At 41.9% G+C, this 22,465-nt stretch overlaps 1 protein-coding gene across 9 annotated transcripts; it reads right to left on the bottom strand.

The window, feature by feature from the left end:
* Positions 1 to 1,582: 1,582 nt before the first annotated feature.
* Positions 1,583 to 21,117, bottom strand: LOC105384604 (synaptic functional regulator FMR1). 9 transcript variants are annotated; one of them, XM_048621660.1, is made up of 15 exons: positions 20,975 to 21,117; positions 20,544 to 20,596; positions 20,297 to 20,450; positions 19,648 to 19,811; positions 18,917 to 19,084; positions 17,816 to 17,902; positions 16,777 to 16,924; positions 16,201 to 16,353; positions 13,357 to 13,494; positions 12,466 to 12,586; positions 11,409 to 11,508; positions 10,878 to 10,977; positions 5,278 to 5,365; positions 4,585 to 4,617; positions 1,583 to 2,073 (listed from the first exon to the last, which is right to left on the bottom strand). In XM_048621660.1, exons 1-15 carry the CDS (start codon positions 21,023 to 21,025, stop codon positions 1,937 to 1,939), a joined length of 1,695 nt encoding a protein of 564 aa, XP_048477617.1. In that variant the 5' UTR covers positions 21,026 to 21,117; the 3' UTR covers positions 1,583 to 1,936. The 9 variants fall into 9 exon arrangements, with proteins under 9 accessions (XP_048477617.1, XP_048477618.1, XP_048477614.1 ...); XM_048621661.1 differs by having other exon boundaries at positions 1,583 to 2,070; XM_048621657.1 differs by lacking the exon at positions 4,585 to 4,617 and adding an exon at positions 3,627 to 3,686.
* Between the last annotated feature and the right edge of the window lie 1,348 nt (positions 21,118 to 22,465).

Raw genomic sequence — 22,465 nt, 5'->3', positions numbered from 1 at the left:
ATTTTATGAACGCCATGTTTTTTTTAAATGTGCTGTTTGAAAGACTCTGGTTATAAAAATAGGTACTCATACTCTCGTAGCATTATTACAGCTGTTAAGCCGGGTCCAGACATGTATCATTTGTCCGATCCGATCACCGTATCCGTATCGTCGACGCGTATCATGATCGCATAATGATACGCGCGATACCGTGGACGGTTAAGTCTACGCGATCTCGATACGCCTTTATGATACGGTACGGCCCGTCCCATGTCGTGACGGTTTTTGTCCGATCATCAAAATGCGATGAGCAAATCGGAGGCGTCCACAACTTGATACGGCGCTTGATACGATACGCAGATACGGTACGGTGATCGGATCGAGCAAAGGATACATGTCTGGACCCGGCTTTAGGTAAATGCCACTTGCACTAATCAATGAGTCTTTATTAGCCTGCCGCCAGTTTGTAGTAAAGCCAGTTTAACTTTCAGCCAATCATGTTTGTAGTTTTGTTCTACCATGAGTACAGGTTTATGTATGCGAAAAAAAAAAACATATTTTGTGCAAATTTTACACATTCAAACAGCGCAGTCAGATTCAGCGAAATTGGTTTTACTATTAGGTGACGGTTTTGGGCGAGTAGGTAAATAGCTAACTTTCCTAAGGTCAAGTTGTTTTTTGCTTCGGTGTTACGGATAAAAAATATTAATTGAAAGAAAACACGCACGCAAGAAGTAACTTGACCAAACTCTAGATATGATTTTTATTTCTTTATTCTAATGAAATACGAAATTCATACTAAAGGGCCTATGTATTACTGAAACTACACACATGTCTTTAAACAGAAATCCCTAAACAGGGTAACACTTTTTGAAAAATATTATCTAAACCAGGAATTTATCTTGAGCGATTGTGCTCCAAGAATTTGTAATTTCGATTAATAAATCTAAGGGCTGATTTTTCAATAGCCAGATAAAAGTTATCTGGGGAGTAATTCTGATGCTGTCGTGTCTGAATGTTTGTATTGGATAGTGACAGCAAGAATTTTATTCGTCCGATAACTTTTATCTGGCTTTTATAAAATCAGCCCTAAAACTAACATATTTGATGAAAATTTATGAGTGAATCTCCAAAGTGAGTTAGATTTCCCATGTAACCTGTAGCTTATAGAAACATATCAAACCTTGTACAAGTCTACCTTCCCAATATTGACATCATAGTTCTCTTTTGTAAATAAAATCTTCCTAGTGATATCCCGGCAATAATGCATATCACAGTATTATTAGAGTAAGTTGAATGTGAGGACTGAAATAAGAAAATTTTGTAAATATTGTTATCAAAAAATATCAATGTCAACACAATTAGAATTTTAAAAATTCTTAGTGTCTCACTCTAAATATTGTATGTAGCCATATGCCTTCCCTGTGACCCCGAGATCCCAAGGAATCTTCCAGTGTCGTGTTTATGTAATAAAATTAATAATAAAAATATAAATTATTATCATCGATCACTATCGTAAGTAGCGTCTGCCCTACCTATAGTATTTTTATAAAGTACTGTACCGCCCCACCACTATGTATATTTGTACAAATAAAAACTACAATTGAAAATATGTACAGAAATGTTTATTTCATAGGAAATCACATGCCAACAGAGTACAGGTTACTTGCACGTAGGTACCGGCGTGACTTCCTTAGAGACCGAAATGCCGCGAGCGGCGGGCGCGCGCGCCTAGTATCGTCCGGGAGCGATGTACACATCTTAATTTTTCATTTATATCGATAATCAGGAATACAAATCACGAATCTCTTATAAAAGCATAATACGAGTAAGTCTAGTAATGGGGCCCCAGTGCGTCGAGCGCGGGCCGGGCCGGGCGGCGCGGGGGCGGCGTCAATCAATCAATATACGATAAAGTTACGTTAGGTTAGGTTATAATATCGTGTCGCTGGCTGGTCTAGGCGGTGCCGTTCACTAGGGGGTCGCTCTTGGGCTTGGGCTCGCGGCGCTTGCCGGGCGCGGCGCGGCGGCCCTCGCCCGCCTCCGCCGCCGCCGCCGGGGGGGGACCGCCGTTCTTCAAGCCGCCGCCTCCTGCTGAACATAGATAACGTTAATTGGAGAGATACACACAGTATAGTACAGTAATCAATATGAATATATTGCCACATTCGATAAAACGTCAAATTCTTAAAATTTTGGTTACGTAGCTTGCGGACTAATATGGCATATTATTATGGACTTTATTTTAAACTCATAGTGGTCTTCTCAATATGAACTTTCTAAAACATTTGCAGAACTAAATAATAACGGTTGCTAAAACCAATACGAGTTTCAGAAACTTTGTATTGCCATTGGTGACGATGATACAGCCAACAATACAAAATTGACGATAAATAAATGTTAACTGCTGCTATTTACAAGTGACAACAATTAATACATGGTTATATTATAAGAATATTAATCACATACTTGAGCAACTTAGCAGTGTAACAAAGCTGCAGCAGATGATATAATTACAACGATACATCGAATATACAACAATGTAATGTAATGGATTTCTTGTTAATTATGACTATATTAAACAAAAGACCCTATCCAAATCTGAAAATCTTACATCTTGTGATTGTTATAAGTAAGTAAATACACATGATATCATGCATTATTAGAATATGTAAAAACCATGCATACATATTAAAATAGATAAATGCATAATAGCCATAAAAGATTTAACTCATAAAAGCTACGTTTATATTCATAAATAAGGTAACAAACTACAATAATATTAATACAAACAACAACATGCGTGTTCCAGAATTGATGGTGGACAGTGTTGCCATGAAATACTTCCATATTGTAGAACATTACTAGTATTGATTTATAATTATAATAATTTGGTCCCGACCAAGAGCTGTAAGGAAATAATTATCATGAACGGATCGACTGGTCAATCCTTTCACCACAGTGACAAACCCTAATATATCACTATATCCCATTCCACGGGGAAAGACATCTGATAAAAACAAAAACTACCCTTATTCGAATGTAATAAGGGTTCTGTCAGAAGTCTTTCCCCGTGGAGTGGGATATAGTCACCGATCTGCTATGAAGAAGTAATAAAGAACTAAATATTGAAAAGTTACTAGCTCTTGCTCTGAGGGTGTCCGCAGTGGTCGTGCAACTTGTGGTAAAATCTATGTGCCTGTGTCTGCATATTTTCAAACTTGGCATAAAAGATAAACCATCTTATATCCCATTTCACGGGGAAAGACATCACAAACAATAACTACCCTTATTCGAATGTAATAAGGGTTCTGTCAGATGTTTTTCCCCGTGGAATGGGATATAGTGTGTCTGTGAGTGTATACAGGGTGTTGCAAATAGGGTATACCAAGCCGAAACCAGAATGAGCAGCATGTTATATCTAAGCCCGAATCTGAAATCAGAATTTCAAAATTCGCGAAAAAAAAAACTTTCTCCATAGTAAAAAAGTCACGTGACCAACAAAGTTTCTATGGAAAATGAAATATTTTTTTCACGAATTTTGAAATTCTGATTTCAGTTTCGGGCTTACTGCACATGCTGGTTTCGGCTTAGTATACCCTTTTTGCAACACCCTGTATATGTGTGTGCGTGTGTGTGTGTGTTACCTGCGCGCCGCCGCCGCCTGCGCGCCTCGCCGCCGCCGCGCTCGTCCGACGACGCCGACTCTACACGGAAATTCAAGCTTGCTCGTGAACACACCCCACACAGGCACGCCATACAACACCCCATGACCCCAGCCGTGTGGATATAGCTAGGAACTGATAGACCAGAGAGAGAACTTTGTGCCGAACAAACTGATCAATTCAATGCGGCTAAGCTTTCAGCATTCGTTGGTCAAACTAAATGTGGACTAGTTTTTGAGATAGCAATTATTGATATGGATTTCTGTAAGGTATGTAATTTCACATTTGTCAATTTATGAAAGAACTTTGGATTTAGAAAGTTTACTTTGGAGACCTGTAAAACTTTATTCCTCATTCATTATGATTGTAGTATTTAAAGGAGTAAGTAAAGGAATGTATGTTCACCACAAACTTAAATTTCACATACCAGGCCAATCACACGTCACCAGACCAAACCACTATTGTAATATGTAACTACTTTGCAATCTAAGCCCATCCTCCATTGAGAATTATTGTTTGCTAACATGCTGATTAAAAAAATAAGTACTATAGTATTAAATCAGCAAAATCATCACTTATAAGCAAACAATAATCCTAAAACTTATTTATATTCTAAGTTATACCGTCCCATCCATTCTACAGCACTTTTATGTACTAATTAAAATGTAATAAATAGCAAGAGGGTGCAAGACTTAAAAATAAAGATATAGGTTTTAGGATATAGGGTATACGTATGTGATACTTAAAATAGGTAATAAACTACAAATACAAACTACATTTCAACTAGCACATTCAGTAATATTTTCAGATTTTTTACATCTACGGATATAGAAACTATTTGTTTCTTCTATTATTGTACCGAAATATTCATGGCTACAAATACAATAGCTATGTAAATACTAAAGGACACAATAGAAAAACCTTTAGGCTGGCAACATACTGGCAGAAAGAGAATCTTCTACAGGCGGCACATCTGTTAAGAGAAAATAATTAATGTAATTTCTTACTTGACTTGGAAGAGTTAATATATTAACTTTGATCAAGTAGTAGAGGTGGAAATGTACTTCCCAAAAGGCATCTCTCTACCAGTATGTTCGGCGAAAGTCGTACCATTCATTGCATCACAACTGTGGTTCCTATATTCAGGTTACAAAACCCAGATAAATCATTGTGCTAAGTGAATAGGGCCCGAGTGAGCTGAGTATAAGTTTTGATAATTTACGCAATCGAAAAAGATTGTGCATTTAACTTCTATAATTTGTTCCTTACTAGATTAGATAACGCAAGTTTTGCATTTCCATTACTATCAATCGTTTGGAAACACACGGTTCGTTGTGGCGCCACACAGAAAACATTTCACCTTGTCGTATCGCCGCAAGGCACTGTGTAGTTTCGCAGTAAGGCATCGGCCATACTGCAGGAGGTCTAGTTGAGTTCTGCATTCCGTCCAAGAGAGCAGTCGCAGTCACACCACTTTTATGTGTGTAGGATTCAACGCCACCACATAGGTTACTGCAGAACGCAGAACTCAGAGCTCTAGCGTGCAGTGTGGCCGACGCCTAAGGCCGTGTATATGTATGTGTGTGTGTGTGTGTGTGTGTGTGTGTGTGTGTGCGTGTGTGTGTGTGTGTACCTCGGTCCGCGCTGGACACGTCGTGTGAGTCGAGCGCGGAGCCCTCGTCGTCCGTCTGCCGGCGCCGGTCGTCGCGTCGCCGCCCGCTCTGAAACACACACGCCACAGGCTTGAGATTTATGCAGGCTTATCAACCAGAATTTTACTTGACACGCCATATTTGTGAGTTCTTTTTATCGAGTAGAAAAGTAGTAGCTAAAACGGAGTCTCTTAGCTGTTTTCTATCCTTACACAGACGGGGATTACAGACACTCTAGAACAAAACTTTCCTTCACTAATATTTAATGGCCGCGCGCGCGCCGGCCGACTATGCGGCGGCGGCCAGCAAACCGGCGGGAGCTGTAGCCACCGAACGGACACTGCAGACGATGCCTAACCAGGCTGATAATGACGCTGGTCCTTGGGAAACGGTTTCCAGACCCAAAAGAAGGAAAAAACATCAGACTATCATTGTCGGAACGGGCAGTGAGGATAATGAGCTTCAAACGGTCGAAACAATTAAATATCTACAGGCTTGGTCATTTAGACCCGAAACGACAGAGGAAAATATTAAATACTTCCTAAATAAGGAAGTCAAATCGGATGATTATTTCGTGGAGAAACGAACAATAAAAACGGATCGACATGCATCATTCGTAATCGGCATACCCGAGAGCCTGTTTACGAGATTCAAATCGCCCGTTGTATGGCCCCTGGGCGTCAAACTAACGGACTGGTTTCAAAGACGTCCCCGCGGCTCACAAGAGTGGCGGCGGGGCGACTCCAAAAATCGCATTGACGAATGCCCCACTCCACGGGCCCAGTAATAGGAGTATCCCGTCACCGTCCACTTCTGGAACATCATCCAGGGCCGCTCCAGACCCGCCCGGGACGACACTTCGAATTTTACACCAAAACATCCGAAAACTGGACATTAAAATTCCAAGACTCGAATACTTATTACAAACGATGTATGAATGTGAGATTTTATTGCTTTCCGAGCACTGGATGACAGAAAGTGAGATCGATAAGATTAATATTATAAACTTTAACTTAGTGTCTAGTTACTGCCGACCCACCCGCGGCCACGGCGGTGTTTGTATTTATGTTAATAAGCGAGTAAACGTGATGGATAGGACAGATATTCGAAAATATTCTATTGAAATGCATTGTGAAATTACTGCAATCGAGTGTGTTGACTTGGATTTGATAATACTGTGTGTCTATCGATCTTGCACAGAGGGTGACTTTGATATTTTTATGTCGCAGCTTAGGCTAGCGTTAGACTCAATAGTTCACGAATCATGTAATATTCTCCTAATGGGTGATTTTAACGTTGACCTACTTGTTCCGTCTGCTCGTAAGCGTGAGCTACTTAGTCTTGTGTCTGAGTCGAACCTGAGGTCGCTCGTGCGGTTCCCGACGCGCGTGCAGGACGCGTCCTCGACGTGCCTCGACCTGGACGCGGCGCGGACCCACGTCTCCGCCGCACACTCGGATCTCTCGGATCACAAAGGTATTTATTTTAAGATAAAATATCTCAAAAAATGCCACAATACTAGGCATATTAAGAAGCGCTCTGTAACTAATAGTAATATAACTCAGTTTCTGGAATATTTGTCGCACTTAGATCTGACACAATTAAACAATGGCTCAGTGATGCACATTTCCACAAACTTAAACGTTTTCATAAAAGAACTAATGCGACTATTCCATAATCACTGCCCAATAAAAAAGGTCCCAGAGACTTTTAAACAATTCTCTTGGAAGACCGAGAATCTTTCACGCATGCACAATTTTTTGCAACTGTTGCAGATGTATAAAGATCACTATCCTAGAAATGATGATATTATGCAACTGTACATAGAGTATAAATCTAGATTTCATAAAGAGGTGCGAACGGTACGACGTGAGTATATAAATCAATCGATAGCTCAAAGTTCTAACATATCACGATCGTTATGGACTGCTATAAAGTCAGAGACATGCAAAGGTCTTAGTACAAACCCGTTGGCTATTTTACAAAAATGTTTATTAGGGCCGTCCGGCTCGGCGCGCGAGCTCGCGTGCCTACTTAATGAATTTTACATCTCTGTGGTGCGCGACACGGCGCTGCGCCCGCGCCTGCCCGCCGCGCTGGCCCTGCTGCGCGCTGCCGTGCGCCCCGAGCCCTCCTCCATGTTCTTTATCCCCTACACGATGGAGGAAATACAATCGATCCTAAAAAAGATAAAGAGGAAACCCACTAGAGATGCCTACGGATTCCCTTGTGATTTACTGTGTAGATTGCCGGATGCTGTCCTGTCATGTCTTTGCAACCTGTTTAATAATAATAATGTCCTCCTAGCCGAATTTCGGCTACGGCGGCCAATCTCAATTGAGATCAGCCATCTACGCAGGAGTAGATTATAGTGCCCAAGTGTGTGCGCAGTACACAGGAGCACTCTCTGTTCCATCACTCTCATAACCCAATGGGACGGATTGACCGACACGACTGGAGAGAGCTAGGCGCAGGACCGACTGCTTTACATGCCCATCCGACAGCATGGATCGTTTCACTGTTTCGGACAACAGGTGATCAGCCTTCTATGTCCTAACCAAACTTAGAACCACAATTTAGAAACACAAATTGATGGTCCCACCCGGGAATCGAACCCAGGACCTCTGGGTCATGAAGCGAAGCTTCTACCACTAGACCACAGAGGCAATCAACCTGTTTAATGAAAGCACAGCTAAGGGAGAATATCCCTCAGCTCTTAAACTTATAAGGGTCGTCCCGGTCTGGAAGGGTAAGGGAAGCAAGACTGAGATGGGGCGGTACAGACCGATCGCACTCGTACCGGCCATCTCAAAAATATTTGAGACAGGCCTCTGCAGCAGGTTAATGGGCTTCCTGAACCGGAACAAGGCGCTCTGCTCGGAGCAGTACGCGTACTGCCCGGGGCGCTCCACCGTGTGCTGCGCGCGCCGCCTGCAGCGCGAGCTGCTCGCGCGCCTGGAGCGCCGCCCGCGCCGCCGCGTCGCCGCCGTGTTCGCCGACCTCTCGCGCGCGTTCGACCTGGTCGATCACTCCCTCATTATCGCGAAACTGGAACACTATGGCGTCCGTGGGCAGGTACTCGAGGTATTTAAATCCTTTTTGGCCGACAGAACGCAGGTGACGGAGGTGGACGGTGAATCATCCGAGCCGCTATCGGTTGGTAACAGGTCGGTCCCGCAGGGCTCCAACGTGGGTAACACCCTATTTGTCATCCTGATGAACGATTTGCCGGGAATTTCGGAACGCGCCACATTTCTGATGTACGCCGACGATATCTGTGCGATTGTGGATGGTAAGGATGACCTGGAGCTGACCACGAACCTGGAATCAGTCATCCACAGTCTCACTGGATGGTTCTCAGCAAATGGGATGCAATTAAATTTGGAGAAAACCCAAGTACTAAGATTCTCCCTGCGTGGGCCGTCGTGCGGTGACACGGCCGCGCCCGCGCTCGTGGTGGACGGAGTGCCGCTGCCGCTCGCCGCCGCCGTGCGCTTCGTGGGCTTCACCGTCGACTCGGCGCTGCAGTGGGGTCAACATATAGACGCCGTATGCTCCAAGCTCGGTAGTGCATACTATGCCCTGTCAAGGCTTTCAGCGACCTTAACTAAAGAGCATATGTTAACTGCCTATTATGGTTATTTCCACTCTTTGCTCACTTATGGCATAGACCTATGGGGCCTGTCCGCAGACTGCAATAAGCCATTTATAATGCAGAAGCGAGCGGTTCGCCGCGTGGCCGGAGCCCCGGCCGACGCGCCGGCGCGACCGCTGTTCATCGGCATGCACATCCTGAAAGTGCCGTGCCTTTATATTTTAGAAGTCCTAAAATATGTAAAGCGCAACCCCACTGAGTTCCCAGACTTTACTTCAGGGGATCGTAGATTTGCCTCACGAAGACCTAACGACCTAAGGTCTGCTGAATGCCGCCTATCTAAAACTGGGAAGTCAATACATGTAATGGGTCCCCAGATTTTTAACAAACTTCCTGATAATATAAAAGAAATCAGGAGAGTTACTAGCTTCCTCAGTATGGTTAAGAATCACCTATTAAAAAACGCGTACTACTCTGTGCAAGAATTCTTAGACTCATAAGTGATGTATATGTCGCAGCCGGATCGTATAACCCGCCGTATTACATGACGGCTAGCCGCATTACAAGACAGGGCCGCTTTGTAATGCGGCGGATCAACGTTTAGCCGTATTGAATACGGCTGAATGAAAATGCGCCGGATTGTATTCGACATCATACGTCATTCAATACGGTAGGCCGTTATGTAATACGGCGAGAGATTAGCCGCCGCTTTGAAAGATTTTAGTTTTGATTTTTAACACTCGTGGCGCTGCTTGACATAACTACAATAATGGCGTTGGATACAGATATTTGATGATGATTAAAACGAAGAAATCGTGTTAAATATGCTAGTAAACAGTACTTCAAGAACAATTTTCACGTGAAATTAAATAATTTCTATTGCGATCAATGCGGTACAGTGAAAACCGTACAAAAGATATAACGCACATCAATCAGCTAAAGTGACCATGGATTCTGCTGGTCGGCGGATTTCCAGATAATACTACTGAGTCAAAAAATATAAATGTGGCCGGCAAAGGTTATTTGATCTTGAAGAGACTGCGACGAGGCAAACGTAGTGTGGGACGCCCTCAGGCTAGATGGGGTGACGACTTGCGAAAGGTGGCTGGTTATGATTGGATGTGGAATGCTGTAGATCGCATCCAGTGGTGTGCTTTGAGGGAGGCCTACGTCCAGAAGTGATGTTGATGATGAAGAATAATAATTCCGAAGATCCTACAATCCGAGTAGTGCCCATTAACAGTATTTTGATACTTTAATGAAAGTCCATATGATAGATTTACTCTATTATGATTACAAAAATCCTTCGCCTGTAATGTCATGCTTAGTATGGAGATGGTTACCCTACAATTCAGTAGTAGTACGATGCGGCTAAACGTGGGCCGCCGTATTGAAGAACGTATTGAAATGACAATGCGGCTAAACGTTGATCCGGCGCATTACAAAGCGGCCCTGTGTTGTAATGCGGCCAGCCGTAATGTAATACGGCGGATTATACGATCCGGCTGCGACATATATAATATGTTGTATTAAATATAAGATAGGTACCTACTTACTTTTATAACTTTAAAATAATATATATTTTAATTAACATACCTATTATTAGTGTGTCTACTAACAACGTGTATGACGATTGGACGATGTATTCATTTAAACATAATTATTTGAAATTATTAATACTATAATATTGTGATAATTAATTTAATTTAATGTTAATTCTAATGACCTGTAATGCTTATTTATCAATAAATGAATATGAATATGAATATGAATAATACAGGGTGTCCGAGGTAGCACATTCGATAAATATTCTTTCAGATGTGCACTGAAACACCCTGTCTTACTGTACTTGTCAAAGTATACTCCCGCCTAGAGTTAACATCATGGAAGTGCCATGATTGTTCGTACGTTTATAGCGTCCCCTACCTACAGTGACTGCAGAATCTAGGAATATTCTCTAAAAGTAGATTCGGTATGTATACTAACGGGATGAGTTCGTCCATTCTCTAACGGGGGGCGTCTGTCCTCGCCCCCACCGCCGCCACCGCCGCCGCGGCGCGGGCCGTCGCCGCCGCGATCACGCGATCTGTAACATTAGGAAATATTCATTATAACACAATATAATATAATATTGGGACATCTCACACACAGCCATCTGACCCCAAACTAGGCAGAACCAGTAATATGGGTATCAGGTCCATAGCAGTCCACTGCTGGACGTAGGCCTATCCCGTAGCACGCCACTGGATGCGATCTATAGCTTTCCGCATCCAATCATTACAATACACCTTTCGTAAGTCCTCACCCCATCTAGCTGGAGGGCTAGGTTACCCTACTAATATTATAAAGGAGACACATGCCTCATCAGGTCTAAACGGCTGATTCGATTGTAATGAAATTTGGTATGGAGTTAGCAGACACCGTGGATTAACACATAGGCTAAAACATCCCGGAATTCCCACGGGTAAACTTTCTAAGGCGAAGGGGAGTTTTTACATATTTATAGTACAATATTACCTGTTGGCCGGCGGCCCCTTGCCCCGCGCGCGGAAGGGCACGTAGCCCGCCTCGCCGCGCCCGCCGCGCTCCTCCGCGTCCGACTCGGGCCGACGGCCGCCTGTGAGGAGGGAATGTACTGTTAGTGCCACAGAGTTATGGAGATAAAATGGTATGATGATGAATGTCACCAGACGATCCAACGCGCGATCGGATTGCGTTGGATTGTTTGGTGTGGACCGGCCTAATGACCTCAAATTTCTACCGCCCGTATCTTGCAAAAATTATGAATTACACATTTTGAAAAATTACAATGCTCTTTACGGAATAGACGTATTTGCAGTGTTTTATTAACGTCCGGGGAACCCTGGGTAGTCAGCGACAGCGGCTGTTCTTCCTAGCTAAGGACAACCACACACAAACACGATACGACGTTGTGTCGTTCCTCTCTCTCACGCTCTTCCTTCGAACACCTGCAAACGAGAATTTCACGTCGAGACGTCGTATCTGTTCATGTGTGGGTACCCTGAAGGGCTAGCATGGGGCGCATTTAAGACGTGACAGAAGTTCTCCGTCGCGCTCGCTCATGAGGCTGCACGATGACTAGCCCTTCTGATTCTTTTAGGTCACAAACCCTAGTGTGGTGACATACCGGGCGGGTGGCGGTGCCCGTCTGCACGGTGCGCAGCCGCTGGTCGATCTCCTGCTTCTATTGTATTGTATTGATGTCTAGTATCTCAACTACGCGCGTATGAATTCGCGCGAAACGATTCGCGGCGAATTCGCCCCTACTGAACCAGGTCTATATCACTTCATAAATGCGGCGCCCCCTACTACTAGCCCTGGACAAGCTCTAAGGGTTATATTTCACCGGGACACCATGGCGGCGCAACCAGTCGCCGCTACCAACAAAATGTATAGAGCTCTACGGAGAGTTACCCACCTGGTGTGCGTTTGGTTGCGCAACCGCTCTATACATTTTGTTGGTAGCGGCGACTGGTAGCGCCGCCATGGTGTCCCGGTGAAATATAGCCCTAAGTGAGGACGCCGTGGTGCCAAGTCTAGCCTCGTCACATACCGGGCGGGTGTCGGCGGCGCGGCGCGGCGCGCGGCGGGCGCGGCGCGGAGGGCGCGCCGGTCAGCACGGTGCGCAGCTGCTGGTCGATCTCCTGCTTCTCCGCGCGCAGCTGTTCCACCTCCTGGAATATAACAAGGATATACAATTAGTAATAATAATAATAAATCAATTTATTTTCAGATTATCAAATCCATACAATGTGTTAGTAACAATGTGTCCTTAGCCTATGTTAGTAAACAATATAGTCACAAAAAATTAAGTAAAATAATAACCAAAATTAAATAAGATGCATACTAAACATTGAAATAAGTGTAATATGTCACTTCATTCGCCTAATGTCTTATGGGAAAGCCTTTGATAATCAATACTACAAACGTTCGTATTGTTAATCAAAGGGGGAATAGAAAACGATGCTCATAATTTGTAAAATATAGCATGAAAATCTATACATTTAATATGCAATTTGTTCGCTTTCAAGGGACAATGTACTTTATTTACCAGGCGTAAGGGTGTGTTATGATTTCCGGGTTTCCAAGGAAAGAGCCCAGAACGTCTGGAGAAGAACTATGTAGGCCCTATGCTCCTCGTTGAGTTAAGCTGCGTACAGACCGGGCCAACGAAAGCCAACGAACAGATTTCGTTGACCTTCGTTGCTGCAATCTGCCCTGTATTATGTATGATAAATATCCATCGTTGGGATAACCATTGGCGTTCGTTGGCCCGGTCTGTACGCAGCTTTAGAGGAATAATCATCAACACGTACCTTCAGGGAGAGAAAAGGAAGTCGTGGCCAGAGCTCAACTTGCTGGCCCACGACAGAGAAGGATGGAAGCGCCTGGTGTCAGCCCCAGACTCCTCGGAGGAGTAACGGGATTGAAGAAGAAGTCGTACCTTGAGATGCGCCACGTGGTACTCGACCAGCACCTTCGCGTTGGCGATGTTCTCGCGCGTGCCCACGAACACGAAGGGCACCACGCCCTCCTCGCGCGGCGCCACCGGCATCGGCTCGTTGTCGCCCTCCACCTTCACCTGTAGAGGAGACGGGGTTAGTGGGTGTACTAGTTAATAGTTTTAGACGGTCGAATGGCGTAGTGGTTAGTGGCCCTGACTGCTATGCCGAAGGTCCCGGGTTCGATTCCCGGCTGGGGCAGATATTTGTTTAAAGACAGATATTTGTACTCGGGTCTTGGGTGTTGATATTTATATTTAATATCTATCTATCTATATATTTGTGTAGATATATCAGCTGTCCGATAGCCATAACACAGGCTCTGCCTAGCTTGGGGTCGGATGGCCGTGTGTGAGATGTCCCCACATATTTATTTATTTAATACTAAGGTCAATAATTTTTCACTGCCACAAAAAGTTTAACGTCTGGTTTGTCGAGAAATGAGACACAATCATTGAAATTGTAGTATTGTGTGTGGGACGGATTCGGGCTTCATAATCACAAAGGTTAAAATCGATTGTTTAACGGGTATTAAAATGGTATTGTACAGATTAATAAGGCATTTGATATTAGCGCTGTACACCTGTGAGTGGGGGAGTCGTTTTTGCGACATCACATCATAGTTTTGTCTTGAAACCTTATGAGTATTCGATGTTCGGAGATTCAGGATATATCGTAGGATATAATAGCTTCTCAGAACTAAACAAGATCACTGTATGGTTTAAGTAGCCTTCATCTTGCAATAATGAATTTTGTTTTAAGTTGAAGTTAGTCAAACAAAGAAACACACAATGAGTTCCGAAACATTAGTGTAATATGATTAGAGTATCGCATCTTTTCAAAATGAAATAAAGCATGAATCCTCTTATTAAAAGCAACTGGCTCACAAAATGAATCAATTACATTGCAATAAACCACTTATCATATCATGCACATTTCCCCAAGCTCAACACCAATAAAATAAATCATATAAGTGACTGGGCATTCATTAACATTCGCCATTCTTTAGATACTTTTATTTCAGAAATGATAGTTTGTTAAATTAAAGATTGCCCAGTCTAATCAAAAATAAAATAAATTTATTACTTACATAAAACTACCATAATATTTAATGGCCGGTTCACAAAAACCCATCTATCCATGGATTACAATTTTATAGTCAATTTTCTCTGAAGTATATTTGTGAAAATAGGTTCTACCTTTTTTGGCATAATATTTTTTTGCCTAATCTCGTATTGCATAGTAACGTTTGGTCAAAGTCTCGTTACGCCGAAAATCGTATGGTATAAATCTCGTTTAGTAAAAAGTTATTTCGCATAACATTGTTTAGCCTAATAATGGTATGGCCAAATCTTGAATAGCCTAATAATGCTATGGCATAGGTTTATACAAAGTAATAATATTCGTTTGGCTTTAACTTTGACGGAGCGTCTCCCTACATAGCGCAAACTGGTGCCTTGTATTGTTTCCGCTGTTTGGAAAACGCTCCGCTCCGCTTCGCTGCGCTCCGCTTTGGTTTTTATTAACATGTGCACCTAACACGCTCCTCCTCGCTTTGCTCGTCGTCGCACCTATTTTTAGGTTTCGATCCCATGGGGTTTTTAATAATTATATTGGTCGTTAACTTTCGATTTTTTGATCATACAATATCGTGATTTTCGGGATGTAGGAGAAAAATACCACAATTTGTACATTTACTACATACTTAATATATTATTTATTAAGATAACATTAGGAGAAACAAGATTATACATAGGTATAGACGAACATAAATTTGAGCAAACGAAACTTAGGTGTTTAAAGATTGTGCCTAAAGAGTTTTAGACGAAACGAGCCTTATGCCACATAAGTCTTGGCAAAGTGATGGTTCGGCCAAAAAAGTTTAGACCATACGAGTTATGCGAAATGAGTTTTGGTCAATAAAGATTATGCCAGATGAGCGGAACCCGTGAAAATAACTTCGGATAAGAAGACAGTGGATAGATGGCATAATGCAACTGACCAGAAGCTAGGCCCTTATATCGACGAGCATTAACTGCTAGTTGTAGCAAAATTATATATTTGTACGAAGCATTATACTACCACAGAGCCTACATCTTGAGACAATTGGCCCTGATGCTTCCTATACTGCTGTTAGCACGGAGAGTGTGAGCCCAGTGAGTCGGCTGGACAAACACACAGCACCTCTGCAGAATGCTTAGCTGTAGAGATGCTGTTTATGTGCTATGAGGCTATAATTTACAATAAAATTAGCACTTAACAAAAGCAGTCATATGTATAATTTAAAAAGGTTATGGCATACTATGTGTGTACTTATACCAAACCACACTGTATGTGATTTAAAAGATCATTGTTATCATTCAATTAGAGACGCCTACACGTATGTCAGTCAGAAGTAAGTCGTTGTATAGCAAAACCAACCTGTCTGACCCACCATAGATAAGCTTTACGCCTAACACGAGTTGACTACGTATTCTACGTAACACTTTAGCAAGCACATACAACGTTTTATAATAGGCAGACTATCACAAGCTGCAAAAAACGCGTTCGTTTATAAGCAGTCAACTCATGCTCACTAGCTCCCTATTCAGGGCAACACAGCATTCCCATACCGATACTGAATTCAGCAGCGTTGCGCATAAATATACATCAGTGGTCCGTGGTCAGATAAGTTAGCGTCACTTCATCTACATCCATCAATATGAGGGCATGGCTTATTATATCTACCGCGGGTGTCCCACGCTACGCTACGCTAGTAGTACTTGTAAGGTAGAAGGCGTCATTACAGCACTTACGCGGACGACGCCGGACTTGTCCACGATCTCCTGGATGACCTTGCCGTTCTTGCCGATGACCTTCCCGACGAGCGCGCGCGGCACTTTGATGGACTCTTCCGCGTATTCGAGGATCGAGCGCGCTTGCCGCACGGCTTTGGCTGACTGTAAGGAAAGGTGAGGTTTAGTTAGTGCTTGTGATGTTTGGTTTGACAATTGTAACAATGAACGGCATAAGATAGATATACAAAGACATTAGATAGTCTACTGGGACCTATGTCACTGCCGAGGGAACAAGCAGCAGATAGCCGCGATATCTGCCTTTGCATAAAAATATTACCTGCTTAGCTGTCAATGTTATATGGACGTAGTAAAACTAGTCTAGATAAATATGCATCACAAGAATATGCTTCATAGTAAGAGTGATGCTGTGCATCCTACCAATATTATAAACGCGTAAGTTTGTAAGGTTTTTTCAATACTAGTGAGAGAATATACAAGAACTAGACAACATTAAGTCCAATTTCCAGGCGGGTTTGAACAGCGTTCTCGCGAGCAACTAGGACAGCAACAACAACTGGTGCTCACCTCTCCGCAGATCTTGAAGGTGCACGACATCTCCTCGAGCTCGATGTTGGTGACGCCGTCCACCTTGCGCGCCTGCTGGATGTTGGCGCCGTGCGTGCCGATCGCCAGCCCCATCAGGTCCTCGCGCACCGAGAACTCCTCTGAAAAACTGTACAATGCGGTCCATTAGATAGTGGATGGGGGAGGTTTGACTTTTGGAATGCCGAAGCATGAATAGGAAGACGTAATAAAATTTCAATTCTAATTTCCCGGAAATCAAGCATTTAATGGTATCATGAGAAATGTAGATAATCATCCTTTCCCAAGGAAGGCTTCTTCATCCAGCCACTACTGGCTACTTGTCGAAGATGGTTCCCAGTGAGGGCACTTATTTGCTGTCTGAAACTTGGATAAGATTGAAAGATGGCCAAAAGACAGAAAAATCCAATAACTGTCCTCCGTTATCCATTATGTTTCGCTCGAGTAACAATTTATAAATCTATAATAACTTAATTAACACAATAAAAAAACTTGACTGCTACAACGATGATAGTGGTTAGTCATTGGAGAAATGTGGCTTATCTCATGCATGACTAAACGCACGAAAAGAATAAAGTGAATGCGAAAGTGGTTTGCAATCAGAAAGGATTATCACAAGTGTAACTGAATGGCCTGACTACATGTAAGAAAATGATAAGATTGTTTATATTGCTTCTGTAACCTAGTTCTATCTAGGTATTTTGCGCTAGTCTTGTATGCAGTGGGCGTTGCCAACAAATGACTGCAAAATATTGAAAACAAATAGTTCAATGACCTGGGCAGAAGTCCAAGAAAAGGCCATCATTACATTTTATTTCCGTGAAAAAAGTACTAGTTACTTATTTTAACTGGCGTGTGCTTGGAATGCCGAGTTACTTTGTGGTAGGTATGAATGGTGATTTTTTATTTACCTTTGATTCTGAAACTGAACCAAATGGTAAGGAGAAGGTTATAAATGAGTTTTTTCTGAGCCTGTAAATGTAAATACTAGTTAAATATGAGTAAGATAAATATGACTCACCCTCCCTGACTATGAATTTTAGTGGACTCCAACTGCCTCGCTGCCTCTTCAGTCTTCTTCAGCAATAATAGCTTTTGAGAAAGATTCCTGAAAACGAAAATGAATAATACAATTAACATTTAACATATTTTCATGAAAAATTAAGCAGTGGCCAAATAACTAGCAATGTAATTTGTTGTTCTTGTGCAGTGTCTAACCCAGAGCATTAATAATGTTATGATACTGGGGGAAACTGTAGAAGCTAGTGAGTACCATAAAGCCTTTACTTAGGGCAGTTGGTCATGACGCTTCCATATAATTGCTGTTAGCACAGATAATGTGAGCCCAGTGAGTCGGCTGGACCAACACACAACACCTCTGCAGAATGCTTAGCTGTAGAGATGTTATTTATGTGCTGTAGTTGTGTATAGCTATCAATATTTCATCACTATTGTTGTGTAACAACTCAGATTGGAGGACCGGAGACTCCTTGTTACATTAAAAATGAAAAATGACTGCGGTATGTTATAAGATTGTTATTTGCTGTAAGCCACCAAATTCAGACAAGGAAGCAAGTATGGCAGGTGTTGGCTGTATACAGCAGATAAGCAACCACTACTATTATCACACTTACTGCCAGTTTATATAACTATCTATCCATAACTGGTAGTTACTTGCATACGATTTTGACATAATGAAAAGTTACAATCTGTCCATCAATACCATCCCACAACAGTACACAACAGGACATGCGCCTCTGCCAATGTAGGAGAGGACCCATAGTGACATAATCTCTATGCTCAGCAGGCCAGGTGAAAATATTGAAAGCATTGGAGATGTAGCAACTTCATAATCATCACAACCCATCACATCTCCACTGCTGGGGCTCTGGTCCTGAAGGGTTTTAGGCCTAGTTCACCACCCTGGCCTAGTGTGTGCTGGCTATATGGTAGACAATATTATTATAGCAACTTGACTACAAGAATACTCTTTATTTGCACACCAACAAAGAATCATAGGAATTACAAATTGCAACTAAATTAGGGTACAAAAGGCGGTCTTATCACTAAAAGTGATCTCTGCCAGACAACCTTTGGATGGAAATAGAGATGACATATGTACCTATAATGCATGTCCTGCAGCATGGTGGCGCGGCGCTGGGCCGCCTCGCTGCGCGCCAGCACGCACAGCACGCAGCGCTCCGGCACGTACCACACCGAGGCCGCCCCGATGGCCTTCTGGAACTCCTTGTGGGCATTCTCCACCTTCGCACTGTGAAGCGAGCTGAGGCTGCGGGGGAAGGGGTTGGTTAGAGGATATCCTGTTTTTCACCCTTCATTCAGCATAATTAATATGGATCCCTAATAGTTTCGAACTTTATCCGAGAGTAGTCATGCCCGATTAAGGGTTAAGTTTACTTGTATTCTGTTTCTTTGGCATTTGATAGTGATTGATGGTGGATAGGATATAGGTCTTTACAAAGAAACATGACAAAGCTCCCTTGTCCTACTGTAAACAATAACTACCAGCTTTCCATGTATGTAGGCAGTGGAGGTTGACAAAGCATGACAAAACTCAATCTTTGGCCTACTGCAAACAATAACAACTAGATTTCCATGTAAGTGAGCAGTCCAGATGGACTTCATGTGCTAGGCTATAGATCCAGTATGAGTCATAATAATTATGTTGGTTGTCAGAAACTGTGTATGGATATCAGGTCCATCAACCCAGTCTGAAATTTATTTGCTCGTGGATTTTATTAAAATATGGCAATGCATGCTTATGATACTTTTCAAAAATAAGGTAACATGAGTAATTGTATTTGCCAATTATAAATAGTAATAGGTACTTACTAGTCCTTGAGATCATCTGGTACTGCTATTTCAAACTTATGGAAGGTGCTTTTATCAATGGGGGTTTTGGTGGTCTTGACTCGTAGGCGATCTTTTGGCACAATTTCTGTATAGCAGTTGTCCCATTCTAAATACTCTATTACATAAAATTCACCCCTGATCATCTGTAAAGACAAAAAATAAATCAAATATTAGCAATAAGGTAGACCACAAAAAATTATATGTAAGAATTTGGGGCATAGACAATCCCAGTTACAAAACTTCCAAAAATAGTAGCCATGAATTTGTAAAACTCAATTCTATTTATGTAGCAATGCAGTCAGATTGCTGAAAATCTGACCTGAATACAGATCAGGGTACATTGAAGTGATGTTTATTATTATGTTTATAGATTTGTTATGGTAAGTAGCACCTGGCTTAAAGGGTTGCTACTAGACTGGTTAACTTTTGTGTATGTATAATATACAAAAAGGGATCTTTTCAAGGTTGGCTTCACATAATTCTAATAAGATTTGGACCAAGTACTTAGCTTCTTTGTGCTGTAAATAAAATATATTGGAGGGTAGCCACAATATTTTGTCTCAGTACCTAATCAAGAATGAACAAAAATGACAGTAGGTGGCTCATAAGAATCAATACAAGTACCTACCTTGATATTTGCAGTCCACCAACCACATGCCTCTTTCTCATTAGATCTAGCGAATACCTCCACATCTTGGTTTTCACCGAAATCAGTCTGTTTTCCAGTATCTTTGGGTGGTAAAAACACTTGGGAAAAGGGAAACTTCGACTCCGGCTGCCAGCTAAAACAGAAAATTATTATGTAAATAAATTTTAACTAACTGCCTAAAGTTATATTTTGCCAGTATTATTTTAGGAATAAATTGTAAACTTACTCATTCTCAAAGGCTACCAGAACCTCGTTGTCGAGTACGTCGGTGACAATGGCCTAAAAATATAGAAGAATTATTTTAGAGCATATTGAAGATCCCAATAAGTTGGTTGTATTCTAGAAATAAATACTCGATAAATAGGTCACAGCCTACACAAAAAAATATGGGAAATATTTCGGTAGTGTCCCGGTCAACGTTCTTTCGCAATCATGGCTAAAATTACAGAAAAGCGGCACAATTTCAGCACATGGAAAATTCACGCCCTGTCAGACGGACATGGCGTCCATTCCAGCCGCGATGGTCTTCCCGGAAAATATTTTGGTAAGTATACAATACAACACGGATTCAATGCTTGAAAACAATAATATAAGAACTTGGCCACTGAATAAATGCCATTTTAAACACAAAAACAGTGTACTTTTTAATGTACAAACCTTGTAATAAGCACCATTTTCACCGTACACCTCGACCGACAAATCCTCCATTTTGGTTTGAAAGCGAAATTTGGCGTTTTCGGTGCGAGAACGAACGCTCGTCGAAAAAGAATCGACCAATCACTGCCAAGTATTTATCCATAGACAAAAAAGAACCATAGACAATTTATTTATTTTTATTTAGTACTGGCGGTAAAGAATAATATTTACAAGAATGCTCCCTTTTAGTTATATTTTCCAATATCTTGCATGGCCATTCATGCCAAGATTCAAAAGATAAGGCCTTTCTCCATTGCTTTAATAGGGGGCGTCGGAAAATTAATCGAAATCGAAACAATTTTTTTTTGGTTTCCAACGTGGCTCGAGGGTTTTCATTCACACAACATCCAGCAGGACACTAGGGTAGGTATATTATAATGAAGTGGATTTGGGTGTTGGTTGGGTGTTTCTTTAAGGATGCTTTAAGGTTAAGGTCTTCGCACAGTATAACACGTATAACAACTCAACGGCGACTCGACTCTATAATAGACATTGATATTTACCCTGTGTCATGTTCAAGGTTTAGGGCGTCTTGCACAACAAAGTTAAATAAAATTAAATCTATGACCTCTTGCTCTGACATTATACCTACTGTCAGAGCAAGAGAAAAACTATTTAATTTTATTTAACTTTGTTGTGCAAGACGCCCTAAATTTCAAAAAATGACATTTAGTGACGATGCGTTGCCACTCGTTGTACAGTGTACACTACTTTACACTACTTTATAATCATTTTTGAAATTAAACCTTGAAGCATACCTTGAAGATATGACACAGGGCTTCAATATCAATGTCTAGCATAGAGTCGAGTCGCCGTTGAGTTGTTATACTGTGCGAAGACCTTAAATCAGCTAATGCGATATTTTCTGACAGACGATATACAATATATAATATATATATTGTAGCAGGGGTGTCACACATTTTAGGCCTTTTCATTTAACCTAACCCCAGAATCCATGTTTTAAACGGGATCGGTGATATGAGAGTTCAGGAGGACCACTGGACGATACGCATCGCATAACGCAAGTGATGCCTATACAGTGAAACTATAAAGTCCTGAAATTAAATGAGGGCACTGCTATCTTTCATGTAGCAACCCTATATAGCGAAACATAACCGACTTTGATACTTGAAATTTAAGGATAATAAGGAAAAAAACACTGTGTCATCCACTGAGCAAATAATCACTATAGTGCCACAATCTTATCTGTTCCGGTGGTCAAAATGTGCAACAACGAGACGTCATTGTCAAACGTCATTTCATACTCTGTGCGTTATTTGAGTTGTCAATTTCTGCGAAGAGGCTGACGCTACGTTATTTAATTTGTTTTGTGATTTTCTGGGTGAAATAATGCCAAAAGCGCTAAAATGTGATGCAAGAAAAGTAATACTAGATATATTGGCTTTTATGCAGGAAGAATAACGTATTCAGGCGCCTTTAATTCCGTTTGAA

The sequence above is a fragment of the Plutella xylostella genome, chromosome 6, assembly GCF_932276165.1.
Source record: "Plutella xylostella chromosome 6, ilPluXylo3.1, whole genome shotgun sequence".
In the NCBI taxonomy this organism is placed as follows: Eukaryota; Metazoa; Arthropoda; class Insecta; order Lepidoptera; family Plutellidae; genus Plutella; species Plutella xylostella.
The sequence above is the reverse complement of the archived record's forward strand: the minus strand, read 5'-3'. Positions and strand labels throughout refer to the sequence as shown.